This window comes from Natrix helvetica (assembly GCF_964273705.1).
Source record: "Natrix helvetica genome assembly, chromosome: 7".
NCBI lineage: Eukaryota > Metazoa > Chordata > Lepidosauria > Squamata > Natricidae > Natrix > Natrix helvetica.
Window position 1 is genome coordinate 76,718,869 of NC_138558.1, and position 15,386 is coordinate 76,734,254.

Below are 15,386 nucleotides of genomic sequence, written 5' to 3' on the forward strand. Positions count from 1 at the left end.
AAAGAAAAGAAATAGAAATGGAATGGAATAGAAAATAGAATAGAATAGAATAGAAGCTGGAAGGGACCTTGGAGGTCTTCTAGTCCAGCCCTCTGCTCAAGCAGGAGAACCTATACTATTTCAGATAAGTCTAGTTTCTTCTTAAAAACCTCCAGTGATGAAACACCCACAACTTCTGAAGGCAACTTTTGCTCCACTGGTTGATTATCCTCACCCTTAGGAAGTTTCTCCTTAATTGGAAGTTGCTTCTCTCTTTGATGAGTTTCTAACCATTGTTTCTTGTCCCGCCTTCAGGGGCTTTGGAGAATAATTTGACCCCCTCCTCTTTGTGGCAGCCCCTCAAATACTGGATTCTTGCTCTCACTCCCCACTACTCCTTCTTTTCTCTAGACTGGTCGTACCCAATTCCTGCAACTGTTCTTCCTATGTTTTCGCCTCCAGGCCTTTGACCATCTTCGTACCTCTTCTCTGAACTTTTTCCAAAGTCTCAACCTCTTTTGTAGGCGGGTGACCAAAATCGGTTGCAATGCTTAAGCATGGATTAACTTGGGGTTTTCCCCTCTCCCTCCCCCCCCCACTTTTTGTATTTTAGGCCTAACTCCACCTACTACCCCTCCTCACAAGGCCAGCCAAGAAAACTCTTTTAGGACTTCACCAAAGCCCAAGGCGTCATGCCAGACTGTTATGCCACCTTCCTCGAAACCTTCCATCTCTCAAGGACACAATTTGTTCTGGAAGGTTCCAGAGCAGTCGGAGCTGTACGCGCAGCTGAGCAAGACCAGTGGCCTGCCCGTGGGTCAAGAGCAGAGGAAGGCGAGGCGGCTCGGCCTGAGGCTGTTTGGCGACCACGACTACTGTCAGTTGGTCATTTCTCAGACAGAACAATGCCTCAACCGTCCCTGGGAGCTGCAGAATTCCAGTCAGGTGGACTTCGCGGGCTGCCTGCCTGGACACTGGTGTCACATTTGTTCTTCCTCCGAGCAAAACAGCCAGGAGGACCAGAGAGAAAGTCCTCAGGCGAGAAAGCAGGACTTACCGTCCAACAATCGGAAACAGCTCCAAGACCGGGAGATCCGCGCCGAACTCAACAAGCATTTTGGTCCCCCTAGCCAAGCCATTTTTGAGGAAGAGACCACCAAGACCGGCGACCTGAGGGACTACGGCCACTACAGCGAGGAGCAGTTCTCGAAGCTCTCTATGTTTATAAATTCGGGACTAGCAATGGAGGGCTTTTGGGAGGACAGCGAAGAGGAAAGCGAAAAGATACCAGGCTACACCTTATTCGATTGGTCACCGTCTTCCTCCCCCCTGGAATCCCTGTGCAGAGATCCGGGGTCTCCCCCCAACTCGTTCGCTCAACGGTTCCAAAGGCTGCGCTCTCAGACAAGACTTTCCCCACAGTGCAGGCATTGTCCCCAGGCTGCGTATTCCCGTTCGAGGTCAAGGTCGCCCGGCAAACGCTCCTCCTCAAGGTAACAAGGAGGGGGTGGCGGGAGGCATGTTTCTCTTAAGGAGAGTGGAGGTGGGCTTCCGCAAAGCTGGACAGCCGGCGTTTCCTCAGTTAATTCTTTGGCAGGAAGTTGATTCCAGTTTACAAGAGGAGGCAATGGATCCATCGCGGGTTTGAGACCTCAGCACCACATGATGGGTTGAGCTCTCGTGACCTGCCCCAGCTCCCGTCCACCTAGCAGTTTGCAGATGGATGGATGGATGGATGATTGATATATGATTGATGATAGATGGATGGACAGACGAACGGATGGATGGATGGATGTGTGGATGGATGGATGGATGGATGGATGGATGGATAGATAGATAGATAGATGATAGACAGACAGACAGACATGATTGATATAGATAGATGATTGATGATTGATAGATTGATGATTGATATAGATAGATGATTGATGATAGATAGATGATAGATAGATAGATGATAGATGGATGATAGATGATAGATAGATGATAGATAGATGATAGATAGATAGATAGATAGATAGATAGATAGATAGATAAATAGATGATAGATAGATAGATAGATAGATGATAGATAGATAGATAGATAGATAGATAGATAGATAGATAGATAGATAGATAGATAAAAGATAGGTGATTGATAAATGAAAGATAGGTGATTGATAGATGATTAATGATTAATTGATTTATAGATAGATGATTGATGATAAATAGACAGACAGATGATTGATATAGATAGATAGATAGATAGATAGATAGATGATAGATAGATAGATAGATAGATAGATAGATAGATAGATAGATGATAGATAGATAGATGATAGGCAGACAGACAGACAGACAGACATGATTGATATAGATTGATGATTGATATATTGATGATTGATATAGATAGATGATTGATGATAGATAGATAGATAGACAGACAGACAGACAGATAATGATACCGAAGGAAATAGGTAACCCAGCCTTTCTACGTGGCTTGATGTCCCAGGGCATAAGACTGTGTTGTGGGAATTAGTTGTTTAGCAGAGTGATGGCATAGGGGTGGGACTGTCCTTGTGTAGGTTGTTTTGATGTGCAATGCCCTAGAGTGTCATCCTGAGGAGAAGAGTTATATTTATTTATTTAATTAATTAATTAATTTATTTTATTTATTTAGTTTATCAAACATGTACAAGATAGCAGGTATAAGTATAAACATGGGCATGAACAAAGGAAATGAGTACGAATAAATGGGGACAGGAGGAGAGGGTGCGCTTATGCAGGCCCCCTTTACGGACCTCTTAGGAAAAGGGTGAGGAGATCCATGGTGGACAGTTGAAGGTTAGAGTTATGGGGGTTTGAGTTTGGAGCAATTTGTGTCCAGGATGTGAGGGGTCTGTAGCTATTTGAGAGATGATATTTGATATGTGAGGGGTCGGTAGACATACGCAGGTAATACAACTAAGTTTGCCTTCTTTTGCATATGCCAAAAAATAAAATTAAAACAAAAGCCAACAGATTCCTTTGCATCCTTAGGGAAATTTGGGGCTTTGATTTCAGCAACTCACATTTGTTTCCTAGATACGACAGCTACGAGGAATATCAGCACGAGAGGCTGAAGAGGGAAGAGTATCGCAAAGAATACGAAAAGCGAGAATCCGAGAGGGCAAAGCAGAGAGAAAGAGAGCGGCAGAAAGCAGTTGTAAGCTCTATAACGGATAACACTGTCATTTTAATTCAATCAGGATAGAGCTGGAAGGGACCTTGGAGGTCTTCTAGTCCAGCCCCCTGCTCAAGCAGGAAACCCTATACCATTTCAGACAGGTGGCTGGTCAACCTCTTGTTAAAATCCTCCAGTGATGGCGCACCCACAGCTTCTGTAGGCAACTTCTGTTCCATTGCTTGATTGTCCCCATTGTCAGGAAATTTCTCCTTCGTTCCAGATTGCTTCTCTCCATGATTAGTTTCCTTCCTTTGTTTTTTGTCCTGCCTTCCGGTGCTTTGGAAAACAAGTTGATCCCTTCTTCTTTGGGGCAGCCCCTCAAATACTGGAAGACTGCTATCATGTCCCCCCTAGTCCTTCTTCTCTCTAGACTAGCCAAACCCGAATCCTGCAACCGTTCTTCATATGTTTTAGTCTCCAAGCCTTTAATCATCTTAGTTGCTCTTCTCTGCACTTTTTCCAAAGTCTCAACATCTTTTTGGTAACCTGGTGACCAAATCTGGATGCAGAATTCCAGGTGTGGCCTTACTAAGGCTTTATAAAGTGGTACTAACACTTCACGTGATTTTGATTCTATGCCTCTCTTTATGCAACCAAAGATTGTGTTAGTGTTTTGGGCAAGAAAAATACGATTTGTCTAGGCAGGAATCGACACTGACTTGAAGATACTAAAAATAAAAATGGGGACTTTATATTCAGACGTAGTATACCGTCTGGTCAATTCTGGTGCTGAGATACGAGAGACTGCAAAGGAGTACGATTGGAAAGATCAAAGCTCTAAAAAGCTTTTGCCACAATCACAACAGGAAGGATGCCTCCCTTTACTTTACTTTACTTACTTTTATTTCGATTTTTATACCGCCCCCTCTCCCCAAAGGAACTCGGGGCGGTGTACAGTCAAATAAAACACATAAAATGCAAAATACAAACATATAAACATAGAAACATAGAAGAGGAGGCAATAAGACACTGTACAAAGTAAAGTAGATAAAAACAATATTTCAACAATCCTAAAAATACCCAATTAAAATTACCCAGTTAAAATATATCTGCCAGGAGGTATAGTAAGGTTATGAATGGTCCAGGCCGGCTAAACGGAACAGGTTTATGTCCCAAATGACATAACCGCTTGCCATTTAAAGAAGCGGCTAGCTCAATGTTTCCTGAGCTTGGAGGACATATGGGGCCTCTCGGTGTAACACGTGAATTCCTGCATTTGAGCTCTTTTACTTATTCCCTTAATTGTGCTTTACACGGCTTTTTTCTTTCTTAAAAAAAAAGCAGAGTGAGGTTGTTTTCCTCTAAACAAGAGAGAAAAGGTAGATAATGTTCTGACCCAGACTTCCCAGGCAAAAACCTCTTTTATTATTTGACTGTGAATTCTTCCCATTCCCATCCAGCAAAGTCTTTCGAGGGAGGATTTGTGGTCACAGACCTTATCTGGCTTGGAGAGCTGCCAGGCTGAGATCTGCAGAACTTGGCCAGGAGTCTCGGAGAGTCAGGAACCAATGAAGGGAACTCATGGTCTCCTGCAAACTCCCCTCCCCTTTCGCTCCTCTTTTTATTTCCCCTGGGAGGGCTCATTCATCGTCCACCTGTGGCCTTACTCCCAAGTTCACCCCTGTTCTTTAGCTCTTCCCTTCGTCTGGCAGCTCTGTGCATGCGCACCCTGGGAACAGGCTCCAGCTGTTCCTCTGCCCCACTGATGTCTGACTTTGAAGGCAGCTGATAACTGGCAGACGGCCCTGGTCCCCTCTCTGCCTCTGACGCAGAGCCCTCCTCAGAGCCTTCCCCAGACTCCAGGATCTGCCCCTGTTCCTCCCCAACCTCCTCACTAGCATATCTTCTGCCAGCTCCTCTGGCCGCTGGTGGGCCACAACAGATAAAAGCCCAAAAACAATTAACACCCATGACAAATTTCAGGGAAGCATATGGGGAAAGGAGCTTATTGGCATCACATAACTGCATCGCGTTCTCTACGTTGGTGTGTGAAACTTTATGGGTTTTTCTTGCCCCCTTCCAATTTAGGCATTCTATCGGAAATGGGAGTATATGAGGAAATTTGCTCTCTGTCATGCTCCATCTGGCCAGTCATTTAGGATCAGTAGTTAGTGTCAACCAAATTGATTCTTACCAAGAGGTTCAGCACAATTAAGCTTCTGTTTTGGTGAGACGTTCGGGGGAGAAAATACATATTTCATTGTGCAGGAGCTCTACTGCTTCCAGATTTATGAGCTGGATCCTCTCCCGTTTCAAGGTATTTTTTAGGAAAATAAAGACGGAAAGATTCTCCTTCTATCTGCCTCATTAGCTTGGCTGCGTCTAAACAGCACTTCCAAAGCTGCAGAGATCTCTCGTAGAAGAATCCCAGAATGGACATCATTTTAGGCTCTAAAACCTGGGGCAGTTTTAACTAAAGAGTTGTAGAGAGTCTGTTTGTACATTGGGGTCGTGTTTTTGGGATAAGAACTGAGCTAGCCAAGTGAAGAACAAGGAGTCGGGGACAAAACCCAAGTGTTATGAAAACACAGCGAGGTACCATTAACAACCTAGCTTAAGAAATGCAATAGAAGATGACGATGATGATGATGATGATGATGACGACGACGATGACGACGACGATGACGACGACGATGACAACAACAACAACAACAACTTGGCCCACAACACACCTGACATAACAATAGTTGAAAAGAAAAAAGTTTGGTTCATTGACATTGCAATACCTGGAGATGCACGAATTGAAGACAAACAGCAAGAAAAAATCACAAAGTACCGGGACTTGCAAATTGAAGTTGAGCGACTGTGGAAAAAGAAATTGTGTGTTGTCCCAATTGTAATTGGAACCCTTGGAGCAATACCTAAAAGGCTACCTCGCTATTTGGAAATTTTAAATTTATCAGATTTGAACATTCTGATTCTACAAAAAACCTCCCTACTTGGAACAGCTTATATCCTCCGGCGTTACCTTAACAGTTCCTAGGTCCTTGGTTAGGACTCGAGCTGTTGAGCTACCAACCAGCCCCAAAGGCTGTGAATCTCACCAAAGAAATAATAATAATAATAATAATAATAATAATGAGGAGGAGGAGGAGGAGGAGGAGGAGGAGGAGGAGGAGGAGGAGGAGGAAGAAGAAGAAGAAGAAGAAGAAGAAGGAGGAGGAGGAGGAGGAGGAGGAGGAGGAGGAGGAGGAGGAGGAGGAGGAGGAGGAGGAGGAAGAAGAAGAAGAAGAAGAAGAAGAAGAAGAAGAAGAAGAAGAAGAAGAAGAAGAAGAAGAAGAAGAAGAAGAAGAAGAAGAAGAAGAAGAAGAAGAAGAAGAAGAAGAAGAAGAAGAAGAAGAAGAAGAAGAAGAAGAAGAAGAAGAAGAAGAAGAAGAAGAAGTAGTCTGGATAGTGGATGTGACAGTGCCTGGAGACAGCAGAAGAGAAGAGAAAGAACTGGAGAAGAGAGCAAAATACAAAGACCTACAAGTAGAAATGGAACGACTGTGGCAAAGGCAACCAAGGGTGGGGCCAAAAGTCATAGGCGCCTTGGGTGCCGTCCCAAAACAACTGGGGCACCACTCAAACACCATCATTGGCATTGACAAATTTGCCATCAGTCAATTGCAGAAGGCGGCTTTACAGCTTCCATCCTGCGACGATATTTGTAACACCATCAAACACCCAGATTTGCCTATCCCAGGTCCTTGGTAAGGACTCGATAGGTAGACAAAAATGCCAAACCGAGTCTGAACATCTGGCTGACTGCAATGATGATGATGATGATGATGTCCAAGAGTTTTATAAAATACATCAAGAAATTGCAGCTACATCAGCAGAACTGCAAAAAAAACTGCGCTCCTTGGAACATTGTGTATTTTAAGAAGGTATCTGGTTGATACCTAGGATGCTGGCAGCAAACCGTATCAACTGTTAACACCAGTCAATAATATTTGTGATGTATTTTAAATGTCCAGTTGACTGAGTTTCATGTTTAATGAATAAAAGAGAGATGATGATGATAATAATAGCAGCAGCAGGAAAATCACTTGAGGGATATGTGTGCACAGATACGTAGCTGGAGTCATAGGCTAAAAAAACGCTGAGCTTCATCCTTACAACTGCTTACGATCTGCAGTAAAAGCAATTTATTTACTCAGGCCGTGTCCTTGACATTCCTGGGAGAGCTTTGGAGTCCTATTTTAGTTCCTAGATAAAGAGGAAAGAACAAGACGGACCTCAGCGGCCACGGAATAACCCTGATACCGATAAGCCTTTGAACCGAGCACTAAAACATTTGCTCCTTGAGTTTCTCCTTGGCCAAGTTCTAACTATTTTTATTTAACTGGCCTATCTTTAAACCTGTTCTCGGGATGACGGGGGGTTTAATAGCTGAGGAACTCTATTAATTCTTCAGGGATAAAATTACAAGTTGGTTTGGTTTTTTAAAAAAGAATAGTTCCATCTTTCACTTCTTTCCTCTGTATCTTAAAGTGGTTGACATATTCAGAATGAGATTATCGCTTCCAACTAAACATGCCAATGAAAAGCAGAACAGGTGTCCTGGCCCAGAATAGAGCAACTAAATAGTTAAATCCCTTGGAATACTGTGTCTAGTTTTGGTCTCCATGAGAGAAATGTTGAGACTCTAGAAAGGGCGAAGAGAAGAGCAACAAAGACTGGAGGCCAAAGCATATGAGGAACGATTGCAGGAACTGGGTATGTCTAGTTTAATGAAAAGAAGGACCAGGGGAGACATGATAGCAGTCTTCCAATATCTGACTGGCTGCCCCAAAGAAGAGGGAGTCAAACTTTTCTCCAAAGCACCTGAGAGCAGGACAAGAAACAATGGATGGAAACTCATCAAGGAGAGAACCAACCTGGAATTGAGGAGAAACTTCCTCAAAGTGAGAACAATTAACCAGTGGAACAACTGGCCTCCAGAGATTGTGATTTTTTAAAGAAGATGTTGGATAACCATTTGTCTGAAGTGGTGTAGGGTTTGCTGCCTAGGCAGAGGGTTGGACTAGAAGACCTCCAAGGTCCCTTCCAGCTCTGTTATTTGATGTTTTATGAATTGAGTATGTCTAGTTTAATGAAGAGAAGGACTAGGGGAGACAGGATAGCAGTGTTCCAGTATCTCAGGGGTTGCCCCAAAGAAGAGGGAGTCAAACTATTCTCCAAAGCACCTGAGGGTAGAACAAGAAGCAATGGGTGGAAACTAATCAAGGAGAGAAGCAACTTAGAACTGAGGAGAAATTAGAACAATTAATCAGTGGAACAACTTGCCTCCAGAAGTTGTGAATGCTCCAATATTGGAAGTCTTTAAGAAGATGTTGGACAACCATTTGTCTGAAGTGGTGTAGGGTTTCCTGCCTAGGCAGAGGGTTGGACTAGAAGACCTCCAAGGTCCCTTCCAGCTCTGTTATTATGTTAAATCAAGTAGATGATGGATAGACCTACGCCAAGGAATCTGAGTAACTAAAAAAGCATGTTTGACCATCTCATTGCTGAACACCTGTAGGGATTTAGGCAGTGATGGCCACACACGTCAATACTAAGAGGAGTTGCTTCTCAAGGGCATCACTCCTTCAATGGGGGGAAAAATTGCTTGAGGACATGGGAAGACTGAGAAGAATCATCTTGGTTTGATGCACTCGTGAAAATACCCAGGCTTTGGGGCTAATTTATGCAGAAATTATGGGATGTGGTGGCTCAGTGGTTAAGACACTGAGCTTGTTGATCAGAAAGGTCGGCAGTTCGGCAGTTCAAATCCCTAGCGCCGCATAACGGAGTGAGCTCCCATTACCTCTCCTAGCTTCTGCTGCCAACCTAGTAGTTTGAAAGCACGTGAAAAAAATGCAAGTAGAAAAACAGGAACCACCTTTGGTGGGAAGGTAACAGCGTTCCCGTGCTCCTTTGGCATTGAGTCCTGCCGGCCACATGACCACGGAGACGTCTTCGGACAGCGCTGGCTCTTCAGCTTTGAAATGGAGATGAGCACCGCCCCCTAGAGGCAGGAACAACTGGCACAGATGTGCTACGGGAACTGTTACCTTTACTATGTAGAAATTCTGTGCCATTTCTTCTTATGAACAGGAAGAGCGTCGTGTCATTTATGTCGGCAGACTTGGGTCTGGTGCTACCCGAACAGAGCTGAGGGACCGGTTTGAAGTTTTCGGTGAAATTGAGGATTGCACCCTGAATCTACAGGATGATGGGTAAAATTACTCTTCCTTTCCCTCTTTGGCTCCCCTCACTCAGAAGAGGAAAAATAAAAATACTGTATTTTTCGGAGTATAAGACGCTCCGAAGTATAAGACGCACCTAGATTTTGGGGAGGAAAACAAGGGGAAAATATCTGCTTCTGCCTCCCAGTACACTGTTTGTAGTGTTATATTTCAGACTATACTTGTACAGACGCTGTTAAAATGTGTTTTCTGGAAGTATAGTTATTCTCTGCTATTGAAAAGAAGATACAATAGCACTGGGCCTCTTCAGATCAAGCATTTATTTTAAAAAGCTTCTTCGTTTTGTTAAGTTGTCTAGAATAGTAATAAAGCAGTCTTTAAAAAATAAGTCTAATAATTTGAACATTCTATAGGCATTTATAGTTGTTGACTTACCTCCTTGCAACAAACAGCCTGATTAGCACAAGGGAAAAAAAATCTGCCTCCCACAAATTTGCCATGTGGAGCAAACAGCAAGTTTCACTTTCTCCCGATCATCAGCTGTTTCAGGCCGCAGGGATTGCTATAGCTTATTGAAGCCTCTGCAAGGAGGTAAATTGCTGGGAGGCAAAGGGTTGGGGTCAGAGGGTGGGTGGGGCTACATTCAGTGTATAAGACGCACCCCCTCTTTTAGGGGGGGAAGGTGAGTCTTATACTCCAAAAAATATGGTACACCAAATCCAGGAAGTCTGCAGAGATTCTCTGTCATCCAGCTGAGGGTTGTGCCAAAGGTGCTTTTTTTTTTCAGGAGGCCACTGGACTTCCTTGTTTTTTCTTTTGAAGGCGTTTCGCTAGACATCCAAGAAGCTTCTTCAACTCTGACTGACTATAAATCCTTCCGTTCTCCATCATTCAGCCAGAACTGAAGAAGCTTCTTGGATGAGAAGTGAAACATCTTCAAGGAAAAACCAAAGAAAGTCCAGTTGCCTCTTGAAAAAAGCACCACCACTAATGCCTGTTAAGAGATCACAAAATCGGTACAAATGTTCCCTAATTTTTACGGCATTCGCTGCTTTTTCATAAAATCCCAGAGCTTTTTCTAAATTTGTCAGGCTCCTTTTTCTTTTGAAGACGTTTCGCTTCTCATCCAAGAAGCTTCTTCAGCTCTGGCAGGATATTGCATTTTTTGGGGGGGGAATCCAGAGATTTGAAAAATGGCCATAAAAATGCAATAATGTTCAAACTGTGGTTTTCTTTTCCCTTTCCTCTTCAACCCGTGTTTATGAAGTTAGCTCTAGATGAGATGCTGTGTTCCATCAATAAATATGTCAGGATTACTGCGAGGATTTGAAATTTATTTATTTATTCGGTCAATGAGGGGCAACATAAAGTAATAAAGAGAGAAATAAACACCAGCAATTACTGGCAGGATCAACAGGGAAAAGTGAGCACAATTCTATATTGGCAACTGTAAAATAAATCAACTATGGTATATTCTAAGCCCCTCTATTACAACAGTGCCATCTTTATTTATCTAACACTAACAAATCTCAAGGGGACGTGGTGGCTCAGTGGCTAAGACACTGAGCTTGTCGATCAGAAAGATCAGCAGTTCGGCGGTTCGAATCCCTAGTGCCGCGTAGCAGGGTGAGCTCCCGTTACTTGTCCCAGCTTCTGCCAATCTAGCAATTCGAAAGCGCATAAAAAAAGGAAGTAGAAAAATAGGAACCACCTTTAGTGGGAAGGGAACAGTGTTCTGTGAGCCTTTGGCATTGAGTCATGCCGGCCACATGACCACGGAGACGTCTTTGGACAGCTCTGACTCTTCGGCTTTGAAAGGGAGATGAGCACCGTCCCCTAGAGTCGAGAGTGACTAGCACATATGTGCGAGGGGAACCTTTACCTTAACAAATCTCTGTTATTCTGTGTTCGGTAAACCTAATATAGTGAAACGATACATTAAAATATAAAATATTAAAATATACATCAAAGATACATCCTCTAAGCTGCCGTGGGGATAAATATCCCACTATATTTTTCATTTCTGGCATCATTTTGAGAAATGTGTCAGTGAATCATTTTTGCAACTGTTATGTCATGGTTTATGGTCAGTTTGTGCGATTTTCTTGCGTGAACTGGACAAGTATACAATCGACTTGTCTATGGAGAGTCTCTGTCAGAACTGAAGAAGCTTCTTGGATGAGAAATGGAAGGTCTTCAAAAGAAAAAAAGTCCAGGTCCCTTTTGAAAAAGCACTTTTGGGACAGTATGATCTACTGTTTCTTTTTCCTCTTTGAAAAAACTGCACTGATGATTTTTTCAATTCTGGCCTTGTTAGTTTGAATAACTCCTGAGAAGCCAAAATCTTTCTTTTTTTAAAGATTCTAAGCTATTGGCCAGCTTTTATCTTTTATCCACTTTCCTCTCAATCTTTGATAAATATTTACCACGCAATGTTTTCCCTCGCCAGCAGGCTGTTCATGTTTTTATGACGTTATTTCGATGTTCAATTTTGTTCGACTTGAAGTAAACCTTTATTTCTGTGGGGGAGGTTCACTCTTATCTATAATTCTACAAGGTTGTAAGCAGAGGTGGGTTTGACATAATTTTACCACCGGTTTGCCCCGCACCAAAAATGTGAGCACGCCTTCCGCGTGTGCGTGCAGCCTTCCACACATGTGCTTTGCTGGCGTGCGCAGCTTGCACGCATGTGCGCGGCTTAGAAAATGCGGCTGAATCCCAGACACTGGTTGTAATGCCTTAATGTTCTTATTCTTTTCAGAGATAGCTATGGATTCATCACTTACCGCTATACTTGTGATGCATTTGCTGCACTAGAAAATGGAAATACTCTACGCAGATCTAATGAACCAGCCTTTCAGCTGTCTTTTTGTGGACAGAAGCAGCAACCCTGCGAGGCTGACTATGCAGATCTCGGTACGGTGATCGCTGCTAGATGAATGTAAAACTCCCTTTTGGGTCTGCCCAGAGGGTTTTCGGATTTTTGAGCTCGTTCCGCTGCTGACCCACCTAACATTTGAAAAATGCACATGGTTCAGGAATAGGGTTATCGTTCCTCATCTAAGGATTGCGTAAAGATCTCTCTGTGTGTGTATTTATATGTTTCCCCCCACTGCAGTCGCAAGATGCCCATTTTAATATTAGAGTCAAACCAATATTATTCTCTTTCCAAAGTTGAGAAAAGATGCTATTATTAGCCTCTCTAATGATTAAATTTCACCCTAGGGAAATGGGCAAAATTAAGATATTGGCATGCATAAAAAGATGCTGAGGCTCTGGAAAGAGTGCAGAGAAGAGCAAGAAAGATGATTAGGGGATTGGATGCTAAAATATATGAAGAACGGTTGCAGGAACTGGGTAGGTCTAGTTTGATGAAAAGAAGGACCAGGGGAGACATAATAGCAGTCTTCCAATGTTTGAGGGAGAGACGGAGTCAAGCTATTCTCCAAGGCACCTGAGGGTAGAACAAGAAGCAATGGGTGGAAACTAATCAAGGAGAGAAGCAACTTAGAACTAAGGAAGAATTTCCTGACAGTTAGAACAATTAATCAGTGGAACAACTTTCCTCCAGAAGTTGTGAATGCTCCAACACTGGAAGCTTTTAAGAGGATCTTGGATAACCATTTGTCTGAAGTGCTGTAGGGTTTCCTGCCTAAGCAGGGGGTTGGACTAGACGACTTTCAAGGTCCCTTCCAACTCTATTCTATTCTATTTTCATTCCATTCTTTATTCTATTCTATTCTATTTTCATTCCATTCTTCATTCTATTCTACTCTACTTTCATTACATCTTTTATTCTATTCTATTCCATTTTCATTCCATTCTTCATTCTATTCTATTCCATTTTCATTCCATCCTTTATTCTATTCTATTTCTATTTCTTTTCTAATAATGCCACACTTCTGTATGTTCTGTTTTGCATGCGGTGGGGAGAGAATCCACAGCGGTGTTTTCTCCCTGAGCCCCTGATGCTTTCTCAGAGTTACAATGATAACAGCAATGCGCATTAGTTTAAAGCGAATATGTGATCCCTCATGGGCTAAAACAGATAGCTGTAAAGTTGCAGAAAGCAGCGAGCAGCTACCTGCTTCTTAGATAGAAGCCGAGTGAAAATCTCAACCTTAACAAATCATTTGCTCCAACGTTCAGCTGATAAAACCCAGCCAAGACGGATGGAAACCTTGGCTTCATTTGACTTATCTTCCGCATTGATGAAGTCAGGAATATGTTCCTAGTATCTCAAAATATCTAGGATATAAAATAAGTGGGCTGACAGCTGCTTGAGCATTATTCATTACTAAAAGTAGGCCCTTCTTGGCACTCCAGGCCTCTTCACTCTGTTTTTCTTCGCTGTTATACTAGAAGTGATCCAGCCATCATTCTGCGGGAAAATATCGACGGATGTCAGGGGAAATTATCCGAATTCTGACTTGCAAGTTGCAGGGAATAAATTAAATTAAACACGGAAGAGGAACAGGGGACTAGCTTACAGAGGAAAAAGCATCATGCCATATTCTAAATCAGGGGTCTGCAAATGTTTTAAAGAGGGGGCCGATTCACGGTCCCTCAGACGGTGGGGGGGCGTGGCTAGGTGGTCATGTGACTGGGTGGGCATGGCCAATTTTAGCAGCCCGTTCCGCCTTTGTCCTTGCTGTACTTGCCCCTCCCCTATCACCCGCTGGCCCTGGATCTGTTTTTAAAGTGTTTTTAAAGACTTTTAAAGCACTACTTTACAAGCTGGCAACAGAGCTGCCCTGAGCTGGTACGCGCGGGTCGTAGGAAGAGGGCGCGTGAGCCTGGCTCAAGACATCTGTTTTCTTTCTAGATTCAGACGATTTCGATCCTGCTTCTACTAAGAGCAAGTACGACTCCATGGATTTTGATAGTTTACTCAAAGAGGCGCAACGGAGCTTCCGAAGGTAACGCTCAGCGTGGCGTAGGAGAGCGGAAAGTTGCCAGTCGCCTCGCCAAGCATCCTGCCGTTCAGTCGTAGCCCGCAAAGAAGTCATCCTGCATCTCCTCCTCTGCGTTTCTCCCTTACAAACAAACAACAACGTCGTTTTACGTGGACACAAGTAGAGGCAGACGAAGAGAGGGAGCCGGACGAGTGAAATCTCTTTTAAGTTTTGGCGCTGCTTTTCCCAGGGTGAAGGAGGTGGGTGGGTTTTGATAAGGAGCAGCAGTTCCATAGAGATCAAAACTTAGAAAATATGTACATAACGGCGCGTTTTTTGTTTTTTTTTCCCGAACGGAGCAAATCGAACCTTTAGCTGCTGGCATCTAAGATAACACAACTGTGTGTTGGGTGCTTTATTCTGTTTTAGTTCTTTTTTTAAAAAAAAAAGATTCCCGTAAAGCAAGCTTCCCACACAGGGTTGTTTCGATAGGATGGCCATCTCAAAGAGGACTGCGGATACTGCAAAACCCACCGTCCCTTCTGGTGTTGTTGGCAGGGGAGAAAAGCAGAAAACAGTGGAAGGTTGAAAAAAACATCGAGAGGATTTTAAATGTGTGCTGTTTTAATTGTGACTTCCATTTTGTGTGTGTGTGTGTGTGTGTGTGTGTGTGTCCAAAACAGAGTGATCTAACATAGGGAAACGTCAAGACCCTCTTTATTAGCCATCAGCCTGTGGGATAGTTTTTCTTCCTTCCTTCTTTCTTTCCTTTCTTTTTCTCTCTCTCTCTTCCTTCTTTCCTTCCTTGCTTCCCTCACTCTCCTTCTTTCTTCCTTCCTTCCTTCCTTCCTTTCCTTCCTTTCTTCTTCCTTTCTTCTTTCTTTCCTTCTTTCCTTCCCTCCCTTTCCTTCTTTCTTTCCTTCCTTTCCTTCCTTCCTTCTTCCTTCCTGCTTCCCTCCCTCCTTCTTCCTTCCTTCTTTCTTTCTTTTCTTCCTTCCTCCCTCCCTTCCTTATTTCATACCCTTTCCTTCTTTCTTTCTTTTTTCTTTCTCTCTTTCTTTCTTCCTTCCTTGATGAACCCACACGGTGTTACTCTACAAAACGTTTGTGGGTAACCTTCATGGAGAAAAGGAG

At 43.2% G+C, this 15,386-nt stretch overlaps 1 protein-coding gene across 4 annotated transcripts in view; it reads left to right on the plus strand.

Moving 5' to 3' along the window:
- The window catches only part of PPARGC1A (PPARG coactivator 1 alpha), a 449,981-nt gene extending 434,818 nt beyond the window's left edge, over nucleotides 1-15,163 (plus strand). For all 4 annotated transcript variants that reach the window (XM_081958952.1, XM_081958953.1, XM_081958954.1 and 1 more), the window contains 5 exons: nucleotides 593-1,472; nucleotides 3,043-3,163; nucleotides 9,266-9,387; nucleotides 12,119-12,273; nucleotides 14,183-15,163. In XM_081958952.1, coding sequence (XP_081815078.1) covers nucleotides 593-1,472; nucleotides 3,043-3,163; nucleotides 9,266-9,387; nucleotides 12,119-12,273; nucleotides 14,183-14,280 — 1,376 coding nt within the window. In that variant the 3' untranslated portion in view covers nucleotides 14,281-15,163. The remainder of the gene's footprint in view (nucleotides 1-592; nucleotides 1,473-3,042; nucleotides 3,164-9,265; nucleotides 9,388-12,118; nucleotides 12,274-14,182) is intronic.
- Nucleotides 15,164-15,386: the final 223 nt, after the last annotated feature.